General features: G+C 40.0%; 1 protein-coding gene across 2 annotated transcripts in view; it reads left to right on the top strand.

Moving 5' to 3' along the window:
- The window catches only part of COL11A1 (collagen type XI alpha 1 chain), a 184482-nt gene that overhangs the window by 135353 nt on the left and 24880 nt on the right, over window positions 1-24249 (top strand). For both annotated transcript variants that reach the window (XM_045028544.1, XM_045028545.1), the window contains 5 exons: window positions 7135-7188; window positions 7754-7861; window positions 8059-8112; window positions 8407-8460; window positions 13711-13764. In XM_045028544.1, coding sequence (XP_044884479.1) covers window positions 7135-7188; window positions 7754-7861; window positions 8059-8112; window positions 8407-8460; window positions 13711-13764 — 324 coding nt within the window. The remainder of the gene's footprint in view (window positions 1-7134; window positions 7189-7753; window positions 7862-8058; window positions 8113-8406; window positions 8461-13710; window positions 13765-24249) is intronic.

The raw sequence follows: 24249 nt of genomic DNA, 5'->3' as shown, positions 1-24249 counted from the left end.
CAGTGGGAATTTTGCCACTAGTTTCAATGAAGCAAGGATTTCACTCTTTATATTTTTACCTAAAGTAAAAGTGAAGGCAGGGAGCTAGACTCGATGACCTTTTGGGGTCCCTTCCAGTTCTATGAGATAGGTATATCCTCATGCAGCGACGGCTCCAGGCACCAGTGCTCCAAGCGCGTGCCTGAGGCAGCAAGCTGTGGGGGGTGGCCTGCTGGTCCATACGAGGGCGGCAGTCATGCAGCCTTCGGCGGCTTGCCTGCGGGAGGTCCATCGTCCCGCGGATTCAGCAGCAATTCGGTGGCAGGTACGCCGAAGCTGCGGGACTGGCGGACCTCCCCAGGCAAGCCGCCGAATCCACAGGACTGGGGACCTCCCACAGGTGTGGCACCAAAGGCAGCCTGCCTGCTGTGCTTGGGGCAGCAAAAAAGCTAGAGCCGCCCCTGTCCTCGTGACCAAATTATATCCCAATTATTTTGTAAAAATTGTGACATATTGCCACCCTTGCTCCTTTTCTTCCCTTTCTGATTCTTCTATATGGTTTGAGCCCCCATTTACATTCACGTGTGAGAATTATCCCACTAGGTTTAATTCAAGAACATTAATTCACACTCTGCATCACTGGGTATCATTTTCATTTCTTCTTATTTCCCATATTCTCTGCATTCGTATACAGATGCTTTCGAGCACATTATTTTGCTAGTTTTTTTTATTTCTTCTAATTACTTGTCTTCTGTTTTACTATTCCCAAGCTTTAAATACATGCCAGGTTTCTCAGTGAAGACACATTCCTTCTTCATTTAAATTCCACATAATGCGCTCGACCAGTTTTTTGAAATCATAGAGAATTATTCTGTCAAAAGGAGTCTGTGCTGTGTGAATCATTTACACTCAGACGTTGTTCTAGCAATGGTGGGGTTGTTCACCCTACAAAACTAAGCATGTCTTTTCCCTTTCTTCTTTATATTTTCTTTCAATGGTGTTTAATGCATAAGCATGCTTTGGCCTTACGGTCCCCTCAGGGCTGGTGCAACCATTTAGGCGACCTAGGCAGTCGCCTAGGGCGCTAGGATTTGGGGGGCGGCATTTTCTTCAGCGGCGACTGGGGCCGCCAAAGATCCAGCATTTAAGCGGAGGGAGCTGGGGCAGGGGAGCGCGGGGAGGGCCGCCTGCAGCAAGTAAGGGGGAAGGCAGCATGCAGGGGAACTCCCCACCCCAGCTCACCCCTGCCCCGCCTCCTCCCCGAGCACGCTGTCACTGCTTCACTTCTCCCGCCTCCCAGGCTTGCGGTGCCAATCAGCTTAGGCGCCACAAGCCTGGGAGGCGGGAGAAGTGAAGCAGCAATGGCGGGCTTGGGGTGGAGGCGGAGCAGGGGTGAGCTGGGGTGGGGGGTGTGCCTCAGGGCGGAGGGTGGGGGGTGGGGAGCTGCCGCAGAGGGGGCGCCTCAGGGCGGAGGGGAGGAGCTGTCGTGGGGGGAGGGGGTGCCTCAGGGCGGGGGCTCGGGGGACGGGGGAGGTCACAAGGTGGAAGTTTCGCCTAGGGCATGAAACATCCTTGCACCGGCCCTGAGTCCCCTTCAGGGTAGGCTCATTATGCTAGGTAATATGAGCCACAGTTCTTTGTAAAGTGTGGAAGAACATTTTGGCATCCTCCCTGTTACTATTGAGGAGGGAAGCACAGCATTTGATCACATTAATATTTGCGTGACTGGACTAGAAGGAGATATTCAGTCGTTAATACTAGTGTTTCAAAGGCCACTTTATCTGCTAGCAAACTATAGACACTTTTTATCATATTTAATGTGATGTGTTTTTATCCAGCCTGTTGATTCCTCCACTATACACACAAAATATAGGCCTAACTGATCAAAGGCATCTTCACTACAAATGTGCATGTAATGTTGCATTATTAATGCTTGTAGGCTCCCTGGAATGGTAAGATTCTCCATTACACTCAAGCATAACCACTTAAAAACAAACTTCTCCCCAAAGTATACTCTTTGTGCAGATTATAATTAGAAGAGGTATTAGAACAAAACCTACCGGCATAGTTTGAACTGGTAAGGTGAGGCTGTATGCCAAAGTAATTAGGGGGAAAAGCATGATAAACTGCATGTAAGATATACATGCAGCTTGTTGCCCATATACTTAATTGGAAAGTGTAATGCCCTAAGTTCAGAAGTAGTCTTATAAATCCATTCTTTTCTAACTGTAATATGACACTAGGGCCTGATTTTCAGAGGTGCAAAACAGCAACCACCTCTCACTGATTCCAGTTGGAGCTGGAAATGCTCAGCACTTTTGGAAATTTGTCCTTAACTGTTTGCCAGGCTCCAAAGTAAATTTACAGTAGAAGCTCAGAGTTAGGAACCCCTCAGGAATGGAGGTTGTTCGTAGCTCTGAAATGTTCATAACTTGGAACAAAACGTTATGGTTGTTCTTTCAAAAGTTTACAACTGGACATTGACTTAATACAGCTTTGAAACTTTACTATGCAGAAGAAAAATTCTGCTTTTAACCATCTTAATCTAAATGAAACAAGCACAGAACGAGTTTTCTTACCTTGTCAATTTTTTTTTTAATTTTCCCTCTATTTATTTTATTAGTTTACGTTTAACATAGTACTGTACTGTTTGTTTGGTTTGGTTTGGTTTTTTGTTTTTGTCTCTACTGCTGCCTGATTGTGTACTTCCAGTTCCAACTGAGGTCTATGGTTGACTGGTCAGTTCGTAACTCTACTGTACTCTTTAAAAAGTAGATTTTTTTTTAATGTCGTCCTGAAATTGGAAAATCTGTGGGTTGGCTAGCACAAAAATAAAACATAAATAAATACAAATAAACCCCAAACTTCTCTTCTAGATAGCCCAACAAAAATAAAACACAGGATGCTAGTGGAAGTTTGTTTGTGGTCATGGGTTTCATTAGTAAATACTCTGTTATGTACAGCTCTCAGCAGCTGCAAAGTGTAACATAAATGTTATGTATTGTTATTTAATACAGTACAAACTAGGGTGACCAGATGTCCTGTTTTTAAAGGGACAGTCCCATTTTTGGGGACTTTTTCTTATATAGGCGCCTATTACTCCCAACCTCCTGTCCCGTTTTTTCACAATTGCTATCTGGTCACCCTAGTACAAACATAATGTAATAAAAGGATGTGTATGCACTGAATGTTGTGCCATCCCTCTATTAATTATGCCTTTTCATAGTGTGTTGAACAGGCAGAATCAGTCAATGGCAGAGGTGACATGTGGGATGGTACATGGGGTCATGCACTCCCCCTCCAATTTTCACCTTCCATTTAGCACAGAGGTTTTCAAAATGGCACATTCCACAGATTAAAACCATTACCTGGCTCCTGCCAAGAGCCAGCAGGTGGGAGCTACCTGGCCTGCTCAGGCCACTAGCTCTCTGCGCTGGGGGAGCTAGTCTGCTGGCTGGCTGCCCAGCAGCCCTTTCTGTCCTGCTTCCTAAGCCAGGCCTCCTCTGCACAGCCAGGAGCTCCCCAGGGAGGACAGGCGGCACTGCTCTGAGCTGCGCCCTGAAGTGCTCTTGCCTCTCGCCCAAAGGAGCCTGGCACTGGCCAGCAGAGCCTGGCTGCCATGAGATGCTCCCTGAGTTGCTCACTCACTGGTGCTCCTGGATCTGCTGCTGCTCCTCAGCCCAGAAGCGATGCATGGGGCAGTCATGTGCCCCACAGAACCTTTAAATTGTGCCCTCCTCACCATCAAGAGTTAAGCATTGTCTCCGGTGAATGGTGAAAAATTACATGTGTCCATGAACTGAAGAAAAGCTGAAATCATTAATTTTATGCCTGTTATTCCTTCTCAGAATCCTATTATTTGTTCTTTTAAGAATACTAAAACAAATCATTACGCTTTGCTATATGAAGTCAATTGAGCTATGGCAATTTACACCATCATAGGATCTGGCCCTTAATTAATAACTTTGCATGATTTACTGATCTCTCCACACACATGATAAAATTTCTTCCTGGAATTAGAACAATTTGGTTCCCGTAGGATCAAATTCAACCCTGAGGCCGAGGGTTAGCACAGAACCTGTGTATCGCTTAAGCCCATGTAATTCAGGGCTGATAAATGTAACCTCTTTTAGAAGCTCTGTGAATCTCTGGAGCTGATCTCACTTCTAGCTTCATAATAACCTTTTCATACTTGGACATTTCTTTGTGAGGAAGACAGAGAAACAGATCGGTGATTAAAACCCCTGCATACTGACTGTCATTCGGAGTTGGTGTTTCAGTGTTTTCACACGCTTACAAAACCAATTGCACTATTCTGTAGCATAACCAGAAGGTGGCACCCTTCTATCCACTATCTTTTTTTATTCCATATTTTCTAGAATTATTTTACTTAAAATTAGGACCTTTAGTCTAATACATATTACTCTCCGTGAATAATGAAAGTAAGATTCCAGATTTAAACACATCTATGGCACTATATCACTCTTTGTAGCTTAGGAACAACTGCCAATGTCCTTACTGAGATCTTGTTAAGAAAAGCTTTCAGTGATATCTCTCAGGTTTTACCTCAGTAAGATCTGATTAAGGCCCTCCAGTACTTAGAGACAGAATTGATCTCAAGAAAAGGAGACAGTTCCCATGTGAAGGATGAATCAGATATGCATTTGATACCATCCTTGAGCTCAGCCAAAAGGCAAAAAAGAAATGTTTTCATTAACAAATTATAGTGTATTGATTATTCATCTATTTAATATCTGTGATATAAATATGCACTCTCTAAATATATATCTAGGGGCAGATAGGGCCATCTTGCTCCACATAAGCACTATGTAAACTCGATAAAAAAAGCTGCATGAAACAAATATGAACTTTCACACCAATTTATGTTTTGCAGCATGAGATCCACTATAGACAAAATACAGAGGCTGGATTTCATACTACAAAACGTTAGATAGTGGAAAGGTCATATTTGTTTGAGGTATCTATTTATGAGTTTATATATAGTCCTTAAGTGAGGCCAGATTGTAGCTGGCACTTACACAGATGCCCTGAAAGGGGACTCTCAAGAAGCTTTCTTACCCTTTCAAGGCCCACTTATGGGCCAACCACAACTGAGAGTGCCAGAGAGTGCAGCACTTGTGTTCTTCATGTGTCCCTGAACACACCTCAAAGAGGACAGGGAAGGCTCCTAGCCCCTTCCCTTCTTCTGTCTTCATAGGTTGGATTAAAAGCTCATTGAGGGAAGCAGAAGAAGAGTAAACCGTATCGTAATTATACATTGGGAAACTCAGTGAGGAACTGTGCTGCATTGGGAGACTGACAGGCACAACAGGGTCCTTGATCAGTGTCTTTATGCAACTCACTAAATGAGACCTCGATCCTACAGTTTGATCCATGTAGGGAGTCCCTTACATCTGGAAGTCTTATTGAAGTTAACGGTCTCCACATGACATAGATATTGCCATATAGGTGAATCGGGCTACAGGCTGTTTCATATTGTTAAAAGTTGTTATAGAGGCTCATATTTTTGGCTTTTTTACATTTTGTATATATTTACCAATTTTTCACGTGCCTGAATAACCCAAGAAAAAGCTGATCTGCTTGCTAGCTCAGAGACTTGTTCAAATTCTCTCTAGTGGCATAAATCTAACCTTACAGATGTAGGCATGTACAGAGAAACAATAATAATGATGGTGTGAGATCTCTGCAGAGAACAAGATAGTGAAGAATGTGAAATTCCTTAGAAAACAAATTTTAAAGCAAGCCCATTAAACTGAACAATTCACAAAACTTTATTTTTAAAATAGAATAAATATTGTATTGCAGAAGCCTACTTAATCCAAAGTACCTAAGAAAGATCATTACTACTAATAAAACAATAAGATTTTAGACTGTTGCAAAATTAAATTAACAAGCATAATAAAACACTACAATTTCTAAAGCCAGATTCACCAAGGGCATTTTAAAGTTGTTTCTGAGGAGCTGAGGAACTGAAGATGATCTAATTGGCTCTAATAGTGAACAGAATAATATAATCTTTCTCCTGTAGGGCACGGTACTGCACATCATTGTTTTAAAGAAGGTATTTTAGCTTTAGTCTTAATTTTGCTACTGGAGAAAATTGAGAACTTTTCTAGTTTTTTTTTTTTTTAAATTTCTGAGCAGACAAATGTCAGTAATTTCACACACTGACAGTTAAATTGAGAAATCTTTTAAGTAAAAATATGCATTTCTTTCTTGAGTTCTTGCCAACAGTTAGAAAATCGGTTCTGTTATACATTCATGTATATTTGGGGCATTATTAACAACAGAACATTTTAGTAGCAAGCTACTTTTCTATGAAGTTTATTTAACAGTCCACTGAGCTAGAAAATAATCACTCATAACTACACTTTAAAAGGAGTGGCTGAAAATACAGACCTGACATGTACAGTACTGTGCATTGGTTCAAAAAAGAGAATAAATTAACTCAAATGTTCACTTAATACAGTGTAACCTTTTACTTTGAGCAGATTGTTTGTATACGGTGTTCTCTTATAAGCCATCTGGTTTACTTAACAATTCCCATTATTGATAAAACACTGAGTCCCTTTGTGGCCTCTAGTGAAAGTTTTATTAGGTGTTTATTATTTTATTCTTTTTGTTATTATTTATTATAGTACTAACACTAGTGCTAATGTCTAAAATCATTTGAAATTCATGTTCAGTTAGTATTTACTAATTTGTAAGGATTTGCTTCCAGAAACATAGCTCCCAGGAAGAAAGATGCAGATGACCAATATATGTGTTTGACTTTTCTCTGATTAGAAAAAAGGACAAAAAAGGAAACAATTAATGGGGAGATTTTTAAAAGGAACATAGGGAAGTTTAGTTTCCAGCTCCCATTGAAAGTTGAGTTTGTGACTTTGATAATCTCTGTCTAAATAGTTAACGCCCCTAGTTAAAGCCCCAATTTTGTGAAAACACATGTAAGTCCATGTACCTGTGTGCAGTAGGACTACTTACATGAGTAAAGTTACTCACATGCATAACTGTTGGCAGGTTCTGAGAGCCTAGGTTTCAAACTATAAGAAAAGTCATAATAATACAGGTAAATACAGGGGACTATTACCAGTAATGCCAATACGACATTAATTTGCACTCATTTTTTTATAGGGTGAGCCTGGGGAATCTGGTAACCCTGGACCTCCTGGAGAATCTGGCCCCGGCGTGAGTACTGTTTGTTTGTTTTAATTACTATTATTCTACTACAATAAATTGCCTACTTAAAACATCCTTTAAAGGAATTTCAGGTTCTGTGTAATCAGATTCTTTATGCAGCTGGAGTCTCAGATGCTTTCTTCATATTTTCTTGTATAATAACAACTGGAAGACAAAAGGAATCTTACAATTGTGTGAGATAACATTTATTTCTTCTTCTGACAAGCTTATTGTGTATTTTACAATCAAGTTTACGTATTTCATCAGTACATTTCTTCCAGCCAGATTTGTCTCTCTTTGTTAGTGGAAAAGTTCATTCCAAACTAGAGATGGGCCTGAGAATCAATATCTTCACACTGATGAGGATCTGAAACTGTCCTGAGATCTGTGGGTGTTCCAATCTGGGGGTTGATTTGGGTCCCATTTCTATTCCAAAGACAAGCCTTTATAATAAAATTTCACAATTAACATCTCATAGCATCTTTTTCACTCTCATTAACTTGTAGCTCTTCCTTCTCTTACATATTCTGGGTGTACTAGTTCCAGAAAGCTAACATTTTTATGTTGTTTACAGGGACCAAAAGGTGAAAGGGGAGAAAAAGGTGAGGCTGGTCCACCTGGAGCTGCTGGACCTCCAGGTGCCAAAGGACCTCCAGGTGATGATGGGCCTAAGGGTAATCCAGTAAGTGAGCCTACTAATTTAAAAATAAGGGCATTATTGCACCACAGCACATCATTTTATTTAACACTTTTATAGGATTGTATATGCATTTCTGGAGTTTATACAATTGTGCTTTTCTAACTGAAATACTTCATAATGACTTTTAACATACTTCTTGTTATATGACTTCAGCCTTGCTTTCTTTCCCATTTGTCTAGGGCCCTGTTGGTTTCCCCGGAGATCCCGGTCCCCCTGGTGAACCTGGCCCTGCTGTAAGTATTCTTACAAACTAAATTTAGGGCCTAATCTTGGTTCCCAGTGAAGTCATAGGTAAAACTCTCCTTAACTTCAATGGGAAAGAGATCTGCCCTGGGAGAGGTATTTTTCTGGCTGCTTTTGGTTTCAGGATCTTAAAATTAATTCATTTTACCAAAACTTCATAGTAAGTTTTCAAGAAAATGTCCTATAGAAAAACAACATACATTATGGGTGAGACCATAAATCAGACTATTTTTCAAAATTAAACTGATTTAAATGTTGTGTCTCTCTCCCTGGGATTTCTTTAGGGTCAAGATGGTACTGGTGGGGAGAAAGGAGAAGATGGTGATCCTGGTCAACCTGTAAGTAAGCTGTCTCTAATATTTTTATTTTATTTGTGCTCTGTATTCCTCCACGCTAAGAAAGCAGCTTCTGCTAAATAAGTAGAAAGGGTCAGCTTTCTATAAATGCAGATATTTTCAAAAATATTTTCTAAATAAATTCTCTTTTATAGTTCACTGTATATTGTAAATTAATTTCCACACAGAACCCAAATCATAGTAGGTCTTTGTGTATGATTGTGCTGCCCATTTTTTTCAAATGTGGACACATTTTTTGTGGTAAAATATGAAGCAATAAAAATGGAGTCATTTATAGTCTGAGAGGGAACAATAGCTATATAACTTCTCTCAGTTTGTATGCTGAATGAGCACAAGTCTTAAAATCTAAGGTGGATAACACTGTGTTAGCTAAGTGCCATCAGGACTCAGAGCCTACTACGCAAATAAGTTCTTGTGTGATGGATGTGCATATATTAAACTTCATTAATTTAACCTTCTGATGCAAGAGGCTAGAATTTCCCACTTAGAAAACCTTATTTCCAGCATCAAAAGGGTCTGAGAGGGAAATCCCTGCTATAGTTCAGCACGGCATGGAGAAAGGGAGATTTTTAATTAGAGGGAAGAAATGGATGGAGCTAGGTTATGCACTGGCAGGGGAAGGGGGTATTTGTAAGCTTCAGAAAAATTGCATCTACATTTCTGACTCAAGAGACTAAACAAGTACTTCATGCCAAATAGCTTATCAAACTGTTCAGTCCTACAATGTTATCCAATAGGTCTCATGGCATTCCCATTTGATGAATCTATTCAGCTATCTGTACATGAGAGATTTATACACATAAATGTCAGTTATCTCATTAATGCTAATAGGAACCTAATAGAAGCATTCAGCATACTAAGCTATGTGGAGTAACAGAAAAAGAGGCAGATGGGGGAAATTCCTAATGAACATTGTTGCTCAATGTTTCTTCCAGACTAATGTTACATTTGTACTGATGAATTAGTCTGAAAATATATTTTCAAAAAATCTCTAGGTTAACATTTATGAGGGTAGTAGCCACCTACTTAGAGTGGTTATAAATTGAGCCAGAAGAGCTAAATGAATTATATGCATCAATCTTCACTGCAGATGATCTGAGGAAGGTTCCCATACTGGAGTAATTCTTTTAAAGTGCCAAATCTGAGAAACTGTCCCAGACTGAGGTGTCAATATGGGAGGTTTTGGAACAAATCGATAAATTAAACAGTAATAAGTCACCAGGACCAGATGCTATTCACCCAACAGTTCTGAAGAACTCAGACATGAAATCTTAGAACTACCAAGTGTGGCATGTAACCTATCATTTAAATCAGCTTCTGTACCAGATGACTGGAGGATAGCTAATGTGGATGACTGGAGGATAGCATTTTTTTTAATCCTGGCAATTACAGGCGGGTAAGCCTAACTTCAGTACTAGGCAAAGTGGTTGAAACTATAGTAGAGAACAGAATTATCAGACAGTTCGTTGGGGGAAGAGTCAACATGGTCTTTGTAAAGGGAAATCATGCTTCACCAATCCATTAGAATTCTTTGAGGGGATCAACAACCACGTGGACAAGGGTAAGCCAGTGGATTTTTAGAAAGCCTTTGACAAGATCTATCACCAATGATTCTTGAGCAAAGTAAGCCGCCATGGGATAAGAAGAGAGGTCCTCTTATGGATCAGTAACTGATCAAAAGACAGGAAAAAAGGATAAGAATAAATGGTCAGTTTTCAGAATGGAGAGAGGCAAATAGCAGTGTTCCCTGGGATCTGTACTGGGACCAGTGCTATTCAACATATTCATCGATGATCTAGAAAAAGAGGTAAACAGTGAGTGGCAAAATTTGTGGACGATACAAAATTACTCAAGATAGTTAAGTCCAAAGCAGACCGTGAAGAGTTACAAAGGGATCTCACAAAACTGGGTGACTAGGCAACAAAATGACAGATAAAATTCAATGTTGATAAATGAAAAGTAATGCACATTGGAAAACATAATTCCAAATATACGTACAAAATGATGGGCTCTAAATTAGATGTTACCACTCAAGAAAGATCTTGGAGTCACTGTGGATAGTTCTCTGAAAACATCCACTCAGTGTGCAGCAGCAGTCAAAAAAGCTACAGAATGTTAGGAGCCATTAGGAAAAGGAAAGATAAGAAGACAGCAAATATTATAATACCATTATATAGATCCATGGTATACCCACACCTTGAATACTGCATGCAGTGTTGATCACCCCATCTCAAAAAAGATATATTAGAATTGGAAAAGGTACAGAGAAAGACAACAAAAATATTAGGGGTATGGAACAGATTCCATAGAGAGAGATTAAAAAGACTGGGACTTTTCAGCTTGCAAAAGAGATGACTAAGTGGGAATATGATAGAGGTTTATAAAATCATGAAGGGTGTGAAAAAGTAAATGTTATTTACTCCTTCACTTGACACTAAACTGGGAGGAGTGGTAGATACGCTGGAAGGTAAGGATAGGATACAGAGGGACCTAGACAAATTAGAGGATTGGGCCAAAAGAAACCTGATGAGGTTCAACAAGGACAAGTGCAGAGTTTTGCACTTAGGATGAAAGAATCTCATTCACTGTTACAGATTAGGGACCGAATGGCTAGGAAGCAGTTCTGCAGAAATGGACCTAGGGGTTACAGCGGACGAGAAGCTGGATATGATTCAACAGTGTGCCCTTGTTGCCAAGAAGGCTAACGTCATTTTGGGCTGTATAAGTAGGGGCATTGCCAGCAGATCGAAGGACGTGATCATTCCCCTCTATTCAACATTGGTGAGGCCTCATCTGGAGTACTGTGTCAAGTTTTGGGCCTCACACTACAAGAAGGATGTGGAAAAATTGGAAAGAGTCCAGCGGAGGGCAACAAAAATGATTAGGGGGCTGGAGCACATGCCTTATGAGAAGAGGCTGAGGGAACTGGAGTTGTTTAGTCTGCAGAAGAGAAGAATGAGGGGGGATTTGATAGCTGCTTTCAACTACCTGAAAGGAGGTTCCAAAGAGGATGGATCTAGACTGTTCTCAGTGGTACCTGATGACAGAACAAGGAGTAATGGTCTCAAGTTGCAGCAGGGGCTGTTTAGGTTAGATATTAGGAAAAACGTTTTCACTAGGAGGGTGGTGAAGCACTGGAATGGGTTACCTAGGGAGGTGGTGGAATCTCCTTCCTTAGAGGTTTTTAAGATCAGGCTTGACAAAGCCCTGTCTGGCATGATTTAGTTGGGAATTGGTCCTGCTTTGAGCAGAGCGTTGGACTAGATGACTTCCTGAGGTCCCTTCCAACCCTGATATTCCATGATTCTATCATTCACTTAACACAAGAACCAGGGGTCACCAAATGAAATTAATAGGCCACAGGTTTAAAACTTCATCACATAACACACAGTCAACCTGTGGAACTTATTGCCAGAACATGTAAAGTCCAAAATTATAACAGGGTTCAAAAAAGAATTAGATAAATTCATGAAGGACATGTTCAACAATGGCTATTAGCCACAATGGTCATGGATGCAACCCCTTGCTCTGTGTGTCCCTAGCCTCTGACTGACAGAAGCTGGGAGTGGACAACAGGAGATGACTCACTCAATGACTGCCTGTTCTGTTCATTGCCTTTAAAGCACCTGGCATTGGCCACTGTCAGAAGACAGTATACTGAGCTAGATGGACCATTGATCTGACTCAGTATGGCCATTCTTAAAGTAAACTTTTTTTTTAAGTGGCAGTGATCTTTATAACTCATAGAACCAACTAACCTGAAGTTGAAAGAGTTAAATACCACTTTTATGAACATCAAATTTATCACAGTTTGTCATGCAATATACATGTGGATTTTGAGTAGATAACAGATAAGACTCTGATCCTGCATCATTAAAGTCAATAGGAGCTTTGCCAATTACTTCAGTGAACATAGGATCAAGCCTTACATGAGGTCATGTATCTAAACAAAAAAGTAGACTTGATTTCTCAGAAAGTTTTCTTCCTTTAGTGATGCAGGTTTCTTTTAAAATAAACATCCATGCTGCTGTGTGTCTTGGCCATGAGTTCCAAGAGATCCTAAGGGAATTATGTGCTGAATATCAATGGAATTTGGGTAACTAAGTCCTTTAGGATCCTTTTTAAATTCCCAGTTTGGGCTACAATCTACTTCCATGGGAGTCCTTCCATTGTCTTCAATTAGATCAGAACCCTAGAGATTAAAAGAACTGGTTTTTTTTTATGGAAAATTCCCATGAGGGCTTACATCCTCTTTCAAAGAAAGACACTCATCTCTGTTTGTCATTGGTGTATCTATTAATCCCATTACTGTAGTTTCCACATATGCTTTGTTTGCATAGACATAGCTCAGTGTTTAGAATCAAGCTCAGTGTTTTGTTTTGTCTTAATGTTACCTTATTTCCTATATTATTTAATCAGAGGTTTCCTACATATGTTCTGTTTGTTTATTTTTTTGTGGTAAAGATTTGTTCTGGTCAACACTATATAATTTACAGAATTTTTTAAAATACTAAGTGCCAAGACAAAAAAAAAAGTAATGTAGTATTAGATCTCTTTGGCATATTCATATTCATTTGTTGAACTAGATTTGGCCCTGGTTATAATTCTAGTGATTTCAGTAGAATTACATCAGTGATTAACTTAATCCTTCATTTTTAACAATTCATTTTATACAAAGTATTATGTACCATGAAATATTTGCTTTTATATAAAAAGCAACAAAAGAAGTTGAATTATAACGAAAGTGTATATGATATTAACATCATTGGTGCCTAGTTCAGTAACAATCTGATCTGCTTCATCACTGTAGAAGCCTGTACATGGGTGAAGACAATCGAAGCACATAACCTCATTTTAGTTGAATCAGACAGTAGGCTAACATATTATGCTATTATATTGTTCTTTGTACAGCCACCTTTTGACTTGGGATGCTTTGCTGTTGCTAAAGGAGCAAATAAACCAGTACAATTTTGTCTTGTTCAGTAACATGAGCAGGTAACACTCTAAACAGGACCCAGATCCAGGAAAGAGCTTTGCGGAGAAAGGATGTGTCATTTTTACACACTTGTCTGATCTTAACCTACTGTCAAGGCACTTTAAGATTATCCAATGAAAGGCACTCTAAAATTGCAACATATATTTGTTGTTTTTAAGAAAGTCAATAACCTTTGCTCTTTAATGACATTCACCAAGATTCCATGAAATAGTAATTTGGGTTGTTTACAATTACAGGGTCCACCAGGTCCTTCAGGGGAAGCTGGCCCACCTGGTCCTCCTGGGAAGAGAGTAAGTCTTCTCTCTTTGTCTATGTACATTTCTCTGGTCAAGACATTGTGTCTTAATCAGCCCATAACAGGATTTCAGGCACTTGTTACCAATGTTATTGCTATTTTATATGTTGTTTCTAGCTTTTAAAAGTTTGGGTCTTTTCACTGTTCAACAGCAGAAATATGAAAAGATGATCAGGAGAGAAAGTAAAGAAAAGCAGGTGCTGAAAAAGATGTTATATCTGGCTTGATTGCTGCCAGGGCCTCACAGCCATATCAGGGGTAGAAAAGCATATCACCTTCCCGAAATTCAGGAGGCCCCGTGCCTCCTGGAGCATGCTGGTGCAAAGACAGGAGCATAACCATTGCTACAGCCCATAATAGTGTGTAGCCTGTCCACAGATGGAAAGCTTCAATGTCCAACGTAGAGAGGGGGAGAAATGGGGCTAGGGCGCTGCCCCCTCTGTGTGAATATTAGCAGGGAGCAGTCCTTGCACTTGAGAGAGTGCAGGGATCTGCAGTTGTGGGAAGTCTATATGCTGAGGGGAAGAGGAGGAAACACCTTACAGCTGTTCCCTTCCATGGATCATCACAGTCTGGCCAGAATGGGCACAGCAGCCAAAATAGTGTTTGTGTAACATCTTTCTGAGAGCTAAGAGAAGTTTCTGTATTCAACACAGCAAACTATTGTGTTTTTAGTTCTTGATGTAACTTAATTTCTTTCAACTCTGGTATATTCTGCTGCAATTCTGAGAAGATAGTTTACATCTTCCAAAAATATGATTGTCTGAATGCTCATAAGCTAAAGGCAAAACTCTCCAGAAAGAACAAACGGGAATCTGAAAGGTTCCCCTACTGCTGCTGAGGTTGCTGCATGGTACAGGAATTATTAAAATGAGGATGGTTTAATATCTTTTCTTTTTCTTGACTGTTAACACTTCCATGAAAGTCGCACATTTTTGTGACATTCAAGCAATTTTTGAATGCCCCTGAAACATTAGGGACCTTACAGCAGTGGTGTAAGTGAGAGCAGCACCCAGCTGTTTTATTTCATGCTGAGGCTGGCCAAATTCCAAGAACCCCTTCTTGCCAACACCGAGCAAGGGACAGTCAGGCTCATATATCCTTATCTCAGAATGGCCTTATTTCCATCTCCCAAATGTGTTACTTCCTGAGAAAGTAAGAAACAGCTTTCAGAGGTAGCATGTTTTTCCCTGCAGTAGAAGTGAGAATTAGTACAGTTTCAGCTGAATCAGTTTTAAAAAACGAATGTCAGTGAATTCAGCTAGTTTCTCAATGCTTAAACATTGTTTACGACTTTTGTGACAAAATAGTTCACCCGCTTTATATTGTACAGTAACACTGTCATAGGGCTCCTCTGACACTGAGCAGTGTACCACACTGCCTGTCCAGTTCATGTGGCCTCACAGTCACAAACACACATCAGGCTCTTCCCTTTTCACCATGTATGTATTTATTTTTTCCTTGCAAACTATAACAGCATACTACAGACTTACAGCAAGAGGAAGATTCTACACAGCCTTCCCTCCTCAGTCCACACTCACCCTTTGAGCTCCCCTTTGCTTCCGGTTCCTTCCCCCCCTTGTATCCTCCCAATTCCTGACCCAATTGCCCCATGAGCCCAGCAGTTGCCACCCAAGTGTCAGTAATCTCCAAAGGAAATTGATTAATTGGCTTCAACTTAGCCTGCACTTTTCCCAGTGCTGCAGCAATCTGAAGGACCAGGGCGCTACAAATAGTACCCTGTCACAAACATGTATGTATTCTCTTAAACCGTTAAAATATGTTAATCCTTTTTCCATATTTGAAAATCTGCATTCAAATACACTATTGGATAAGCTCTGCCAGCACACCAATGTAGAGTCACCTATTTGAAGTGGAATATTATGCCGCTGGTATTCTCAGACATGCTGCGTAGGAGATCTGTGAATAAAGAAAAATATTGCAGATGTCAAAAATGCCTAAAGGCTGATACTAAAAGGGTAAAACAAGACATTGTGCTTCAGGGCATCTGCCATCAACTACTGGGGGCAGAAAGAAATTGCACAAATTTGCCAGGTTGATAAGGGTGGGGGAAGTAGGATATGACCTTCCCTCTGAAGTAAGATATTGGACAAGGCGGATCAATAGATTGATCCATTATGGTGCCTCCTACAATGTAATGTGTGTAAATAGTTCCACACTTAGAGTTATTGAAGAGATCTTAGGTTTTTACCATCTGATACAAAATAAAAACTTCAGCAAAGTTTCTATGCTTTAAAATCCATTTCTGTAACATATGAAGTCATTCTATTGTTCCTGGTCTTTGAAGCTTCACAAGCCTTACAAATGCAGCTAATAGAAACCCGTAAATGTTATACTCGCAGAACTGCTATAGATGCATCAACCTTTAGATCTGCCTCAGAAGGCAATTAGATGCAGTTTTTACACTTAAAAAAAGAATGATATCATTAAACGTAAACTGAAAGCTGTTTAAAATAATTAAATTGGTCTATTTAATAGGCTTGAGTGAACTGACATGCTTAATTAGTTTTATCTATTTGCACCACCAATTTACAACACATTTATAATGCTTCAAATGATTATGGGAGCATTAAAAATCTTATCAGAAGAACTGGAATATGGCTCGATTGAATATTAACAATTAATATGTTTGTTCTACACCAGATTACAACTTCCTGATTTATTACAGTGAAAGGCAGTCGCTTATTCTCAGCAAAATAAATATACTGTGTGATTGTGTTTAGATAAAAATACAGAGTAAAAACACAAACTCAATCACTCCATTTCTAATTTGTGGCACTGTACAACTCCAATTTAGTGTTCCTACAAAGAACAAAATAACTATGTATTACTCTTGCCAAGTAATCACATTCTTGAATTCTCTAGGAAATTACTTTGTAGCAGCAGATTCTAGATTACATGAATATGTGAAACTTTGCTGGTTATAAAGATTTCTATGCTGTTATACTTGAAAGAGACAATGTAGGACTTGAGGCTTCATATTTTTGTCAGAGAAAAAAAACGAAAAATACCATTTGCTAAACATAATCAGTAATATAGTAGAATCTGCTTCATCAGGAAGTGCTGGCAAACATCCTATTTTCCTGATTAGGAGGCAATGCCATTTCAATAGTAATGCTGCTTTCTGGGAAGGTGGAGAGCTGTGGCAAGAAGACCACATATTACTGGAAAGCAATGTTCCCTCTAATTTGTTTTTCTTTCTGTGAAATGACAAGCAGTCTAAGCTTGCATTTAATACTTGAAGTGTGGTTCCTTCAACTACTCCATTTACATATTCTCATTCTTTATTCATCACTCTCACCCATTATCCTCATTTGGCCTCCCTTTCCCAATATTCCTTTACTCCCCCTTCCTTGATCAATCCCTCCCCACTCAACCACTCATTCACATCTATGCACATTCTTATATGGCCTGCAGAGGTGCAGACTCACCCCTGTGGCACCTCCTGCTGGTTGTCCTTGGGAATTAGCTCTTTTTCCAGCCAGGAGCGCCCTCTGCAGGCTGGTGATCTGCCTGTCCTCTGGCCCCCGTGTCCCTCCCTGGACCCCGGTGCCCTTTTAACTGGGGTGCTGCCCGCTGGCAGTACCCCTCTGATCTGGGTCTCCCCTCCCTGGGGAACCCCCAACCCTCTATCCCCACCTTGCCTCAGTATAAGGCTGCTGCCAGTCATCATTTAGCCCCACGCTCTGGGGCAGACTGCAGTCTCAGCCTACTCATCACTGGCAAGGTTGGGTTTGGACCTGCTGCCTTGGCCTACCCATGTACCTGTTGGCCTTATGCTAGGCTGCAGCCTGGGGCTTTCCAGGCTGGAGCTCCCCAGCTCCTCAGCCTGTCCCCAGCCCTGCTCCACTCAGGTACCCTGTCTCCAGCTCCCTGCAGCCAGGTCCTTCTCCCTCTACAGGCAGAGGGAGACTGTCTGGGCTCCTGGCTCACTGCCTCTTATAGGGGCCAGCTGGGCCTGATTGGGGCATGGCCACAGCTGAGCCTGCTTTCTCCCAATCAGCCCAGGCTTCTTGCCCCAGCCACAGCCCTCTCCTAGGGCTGTTTTAAGCCCCGAAGAGCTGGTGCGGGTAACCACCCCGCTACAGGCCCTATGGTTTATCTCAGCATCTCGCTCGCACTCAGGCTCTCTCCTCTTCTCATTCTTTCTTTCTGCCTCCTGCATATCCTCCTTTTCCCTTCCAGTCACATTCTTCTATTCACAAATCCCATCCCTGCCTTTCCTCATTTATTTCCCCAAATCACTTCTGTCACTGCCCCAAATCACTTATTGCTGCTGCTGCCCCTCCCTCCAAATCAAACACGGCCCCCCATTCATCCAAAATCAATTACTGTATGTCAGATATGAACACAAACACAGATTTTCCCCACTCCTCTTTTATGAAACTGTTTAATCCAAAATGCCTGGTGTTCCCTGTTTCATTAACATGTTTTCTTTCTGCTGAAAAAATGGATGGGTAGGGATTTACCTGAATCTGATTTCTCTGTCCAGTCATGGTAAATCATGCTTATGAGGTGACTTTAGGTTTCTCAATTTGAGAAAAATCTGGATCCTAATATTATCAATCCTAAATTGGTTCCTTAGGAGATGACCCAGTTAAACAGCTACCAAATACCCTGGGCAAGGACATATGCAAAAAGATGGGTTTTTCCATTGTGTCATAGAAGACTTTAGCTCCTGATTTCTGATTGTAGGGAGTTCCAAATTTAGGGCCAGTGGCTGTGAATTTCAGCCTGGGGAATTTCAGCCAGAGGCCCCCAGGTTCAATCCCACCCACCCTGATGACCAGGGTCTGTCGGCATTACACTAGCACACTAAGGCCTTTGATGTTCAGAATCAGCACCGTGAACTGGATCTGGAATAGAACAGCTAGCCAGTGCAAAGTTTGGAGCACCGGAGTGGTGTGCTGTTTCTGAGCAATACATATTAAGAAGTGTGCATGATGTGACAGCTGAAGATCCCTAGATTTTTGTGGGCATTCCCAGGAAAAGTGCATCACACTTTTCTAGCACGGACACAATGAAAGTCTGGTTCACTTTGGTCTAGTCTTCAGCAGAAGAAAGTGTGCAGCCTATGGCTGACCAAATAATGGAAGATTCTGAGTGTCATAGTTAATATATTCAGATGCACATTAAAGTTACCTTTTTGAGCTCAAGCTATAGGGATATATATCACTATGCAGTTCTGAACAGCTTCAGGTAGAGTAGCTGTTTTTATGAGACAGCAGTGTGTCTTCAGAACTAAATACTACATTTACATTTATTTTCACAATAGCAATACTCTATATTTTACTAAGTCAACTAACCACCATTTCATTTTTAAGAACATTTTGTGGCAGTACCCTGATGGCAGTCATGTATATAGTTGGTAAAAATGATTAAATATGTTCTTGAATACATTAGTTGCTTTTTAATTTATTTAGACCATTATTACCATGTTATGGGCTCTAATTTTCATAACTGTATGCATTTATCAAATCAGATAAATGTATGTTCAGAAATCTTCACACATTTAAATAGTTATTGTGCAAGCAATCATAGTAATTGTGCATGCAAATCTTGCATGAATTTGTGGGCACACTGCTTAGAAAATTAGAGACATCAGCTCTAGCAATGGAAACATTCAGTTGCAGCAACTTCATGGTTTGAATGGAGAGATTTTCTGGTTTTCCAAGATTATGCACAACAAGAGAGGAGTGAGGCGAGCTATCTGCCCTAAAATATCAGTTGATTAGAAAGTCACACCCATTCAATATGTTTTTAATAAAGGACTCAATATTGACTTGGTTCTGCTTCTGTTGAATCCAATAATAAACTCCTGTGGACTCCAATGACAGCTGATTTAGGACAATGCTGAGTCCTTTTGGAAATCCCATCTAATGAGACTTTGCACGATGTGCAATACAGAATTGTTACACACCCTTTTTATTATTATTATAATCCAGGGACATTTAGTTGACAAACTACATTTTATTCAGTGTAAATTACTTCCCTGTTCATAGGTTTTTCTAAGAAATTTCATTATGATTAAGCCTAGGGAAGAATTATCAAACATATATGGGGAAAATCAGTTTAAACACCTACTTTTAAAAAAAAGAACAATCTCAAATTCTCAGGCTCTAATGAGGAATGGAAGTATTTCCAAAATGAAAGGTGTGTGTCCAAAAATATTTTCTATTGTTCCTTAGGCAAGCCCAGAATAGTTTGCTAATATTGATTGTGAACGACCATGGTATAAACATAGGAGAATACTCTAATTATTATTCAAGGTAGAAAGAAAATTAAGTTGTAATTTGTCCAATATGTATATTCTTCTCAGTTTTGTGATATTTTTGGTGTATATTTCTTAAGGTACTGGTAGATTGAACAACTTGTGCAATTAAAAGCATAGAATTTTAATGCTGAAATGATCATTTTAGCTGTATAAAGCCAAGAGCAGTTTCATATTCTCTTACTGAAAGGAGCTTAGCAGCAGCTAAATAAAATATTTCAGAGTATTATATTTTTCCATTGTCATTTTAGCCTACGTGATGGAAATAAAAGGAATTTTTAAGAAGTAAATGTCATGATGCAAATAGAAATGCATGCTAAGTGGTTGAAGCAGAGGTTAATATTTTTAGTAGAATCAGGCCCTGATTCAAATAAGCATTTAAGATTGTGCTGAAATTTAAGCATGTGCTTAAGTTCCATTGAAGTGTAGAGGACTTAAGCATGTGCTTAGGTGCTTTTCAGAAGAGAAATGGATTTAAGCGCCTGGTTAAGTACTTTACTGAAAAAGGGCCTCAAAGAGGCAGTAATAACTTACTGTATATTTTACATATCTGCTCTATTTATTTATTTATTTTAATGTATAAGAACACGCCCAACAAACGACCTTTAGCAGAGGCAGCTCAGTGGACATGCCCAATCACTGCCCTGGCCATACCTCCACACCTGCAATTACCATTTACTGTATGAATGGTACCCAATCCTTGTGGAGGGGATACTCTGGCTACTTTTTCTCCTACCATCAGGAGCTTCTGACAGGGTTTATCCTGATGGAAGTCAGCACACACCCTCTGATACATGCTCCCTCTTTGCCTCAGCCAAGATGCTTAATTTCACTGAGTTTCCACATCTGTAAAATGAGGATAATAAAACTGTCCTACACTGCAGGTGTGTGGGGAGAAGCAGTTAATGTTTGTAAAATGCTTTGAAGATGGAAAGTACTTGATAATGCTAATTATTCTTATGTGGCAACCAAGGAGGCACCAAATTATCATGGACACAGGGCCGGCGCAACCCATTAGGTGACCTAGGCGGTTGCCTAAGGCGCTAACATTTGTGGGGGCGGCGACCGCGGCGGCTGGATCTTCGGCCACCCCGGTTGTCGTCGGTATTTCGGGGGCAGGACCTTCCGCCGCCTCTGTCGTGGGTGGTATTTCAGGGGTGAGACCTTCTGCCGCCTAGGGCGCTAAAAAAGCTGGAGGCGCTCCTGCATGGACAGTAAGGGTTTTGCCATCCAACCTTTGCTGGTTGTTTATAATAATGGGTTGGAGCGACCAACATTTTCTTTTAAGCCTTGTGTTTCCAAAGAGATGCATTCTTTTTCAGCTTCACTATTTCAATTAAAGATAGTGGGGTAATGTCATTAAGTAGAAAGGCCACAAAAATTGACAGATATATGGTTGGTAAGCCAAAATGGTGACAGGCTGAAAATCTGAAAGGAAGCTAAGTATCTCATTGTTCAGAATCTTGATTTGGACATTTATCTTAATTTCCAGAAAATCAATCAGTGATTAATCCATGGCAGTATATTGTTGATTCCAAAATAAATTCTTTGGTGGGCACATACAGATTCTGGAATGTTTCACTAGCTGCTGCCCATACTATCTGATCTGAATTCATTGATTTTGGCTGATGAAGTTTAAAAAGGAAGGGAGAAAGGATGCCACTGAATAATGGGATACTAACTTTCCATTACTTTCTTAAAAGACAAGTGTTATTTAGACTCAGTAACAATTAAAGCAGGCAGACTGAACTGGGACTCTCAAGCAGTGGGTGGTTTTTTTCTTAGTCTCCTTTCAGCTTTTTACTGAAAAGGTTTTGGGGCGTTTTTCAGCCCTATGCCATCTCACATTCTGGCATATTAGCTTTATGGGTATCAAGTAGATGCCTGGATCACTTGCAGCTAAAACTCCATGCATCACTCTAAAAATGTAAGGGTAAAAGGTTAAAGAAAAGTAGGAAAGTCAGCATATGATTTAGCCATATTTTTGTTCAAAACCAGAATGCATACAGCCTGCTTTCCATAAGATAATAGATTTAGATGGTATGTGGTAGCAGGCTTCTGACATTTGAAAATCAGAAACCAAGGTAACTACTTGGTCAGTTAGACCCTTTTACATGTCACTTTCAGTAATAGGCAGAATTTTGAAAAAAATGTAGTTTTTTACCCCATTGTGAGTATAGCATATTGCTGTTTCATCAGGATGTCCACTGCACTTGAAAATGAAGCTGAGTTCCTCTCTTTCCCTTGAGTAAAAATACACAGAAGGTATTCTGAACATAACAAATAGCTGAAGAGTGGTTATGTGTCATGAAAATAATTAATGCTGCTATCTTCACTAAGAAGCATATTTCAATCAGATGATTGATGACAGTGCATAGAATTTTAAAATTATTATAAGGAAATTCTGAAGCAGAAAAAATGCAGACAAGAAAATCCACCTACAATGTTAATATACCATCAAAATTGGGAAAAGTTTCTTTTATCTGCTTCAGAGGCATGTGTGGAATGTAACTGACAATACGTCCACATGGAAGCATAGCATAAAACCATAAACATTACCGTGATAGCTGGGGAAAAAACAGGCGTTAATTTCAAGTTGTTATTGAGAACTTTTGTGTCAGTTAAAATTTACCATACACTACAACAATTCAAGACTAGGAAAGTAAGATAAATAACAATTAGCAGTCTTCTTCTGCAGAAGCACCATCTGTTCCATGCCAGCAATCAGAGTCTGTTAGAAAGCGCTGTTCATTTAGCCACTTTGCACTTGATGCAGCGTTAGCACAGTTTGATAATGAATGCACCCCCTTTGTTTAGCAATCATGATTCATTGTATTTATAATTTAGCGATCACAGTGTTTTTAGCCCTGCTAATTGATGTTGCAGCTGCATGCTTAGATTATTCAGGGAACATATTTCTCAAGTAAATACTACTGCACTCAACTCCTTTCAGCTTCTCCAACTGAAAAGGGTTGGTTTTAATCTTTTTAGGAACTTAAGCAAAAATGACTATCAAGTGGTAAAGAGAATCAATGTGTAAATTAGCTCATAATAGAGAAAATCTTCCTGTCTTTAAAATGTTTCTAAGTGCATTTATATTCCCGCTAATAATTTTTACTTATGATCATCTTGAGCTATGATCTTCTCAGCTCTTGGTAGCTAAGCATTCTTGGATATGGGACCTGAAAAAAAATAAAAATAAAAACTAGATATTGTTGCTACCAAGTGTTGGGGAGGGGACACTATATATTCCTCCTATTCCTTTGAGTTAGTACCAAACCAGCCCCTTCGGTTGTGGTTAGGGAGCACTGTGCTGCTGCTTTGTAAAACTGAGCCAGCAGTTATTACAAAAATCCCACAACATTTTTCACACGAGTAGATAGTATTAACCACAATGAGTGGCCAAGGTCCAACTTGGGGTAATTTAATTCTGGTTGCAGTAAATTCAATGGGAAAGGCTTACTTCACTCCTCCTTTTAGCGGAAAATTTTGTACAGTATTGCTGGAAAATAGTGGGTGCTACATTCCATCAGAGAGATGGCTTCATTTTTGTAGTGAATGAGTGATGGTTACGTACTCATGATAAATACTTGGAGCATTAGGGTAAATCAGGAATTGCTCTAGATATGCATCAATATAATAGACAGCATAATGTCAGGCTGTGACACAGCTCAGGCCAAATTCAGCCATAGTATAAGTAGGCTTTAGTTAAGTTAAATTGAGGAGCGATGTCTGTCATAGTTCAGGGCAACCGCACCTGTATTTCTTCCCCCTCTCCACCTGCTTGGTCCAGCAAGGGCAACCATTCTTGGCTTACAGCTCCTCAGCCATCACCTCTCTTGGGCAGAGACCTATGTCTCTCTCCCTCCTGACTAGGGTTTTTCCAGGTTGTACAGTTCCTTTCTACACTGTGTTATTCCCAGCAAGCCAGATGGTCTAAATTGCCGGCATCTTTATATTGCTTTCTCTCCAGAGGATATAAACAGCATAAATGTCCACAGTTATACGTTATCACACTGCCCTTTCTAAGAAACCACATTTATGCTTAAGGTAAAATCATTACAGAAAAATATATATTGAAAACAATAAAAGAACCTACACACATGCTAATGAACTTTCCAGAGATCACCCCAACTCCAGTCCTCGGCTCTGTCAGGTGTTGGTCCATCCAACCCTTCCTTAAGGATT

Source organism: Mauremys mutica, chromosome 8, assembly GCF_020497125.1.
Source record: "Mauremys mutica isolate MM-2020 ecotype Southern chromosome 8, ASM2049712v1, whole genome shotgun sequence".
Taxonomy (NCBI): Eukaryota; Metazoa; Chordata; order Testudines; family Geoemydidae; genus Mauremys; species Mauremys mutica.
This window is presented reverse-complemented; position numbering and strand designations above follow the sequence as displayed.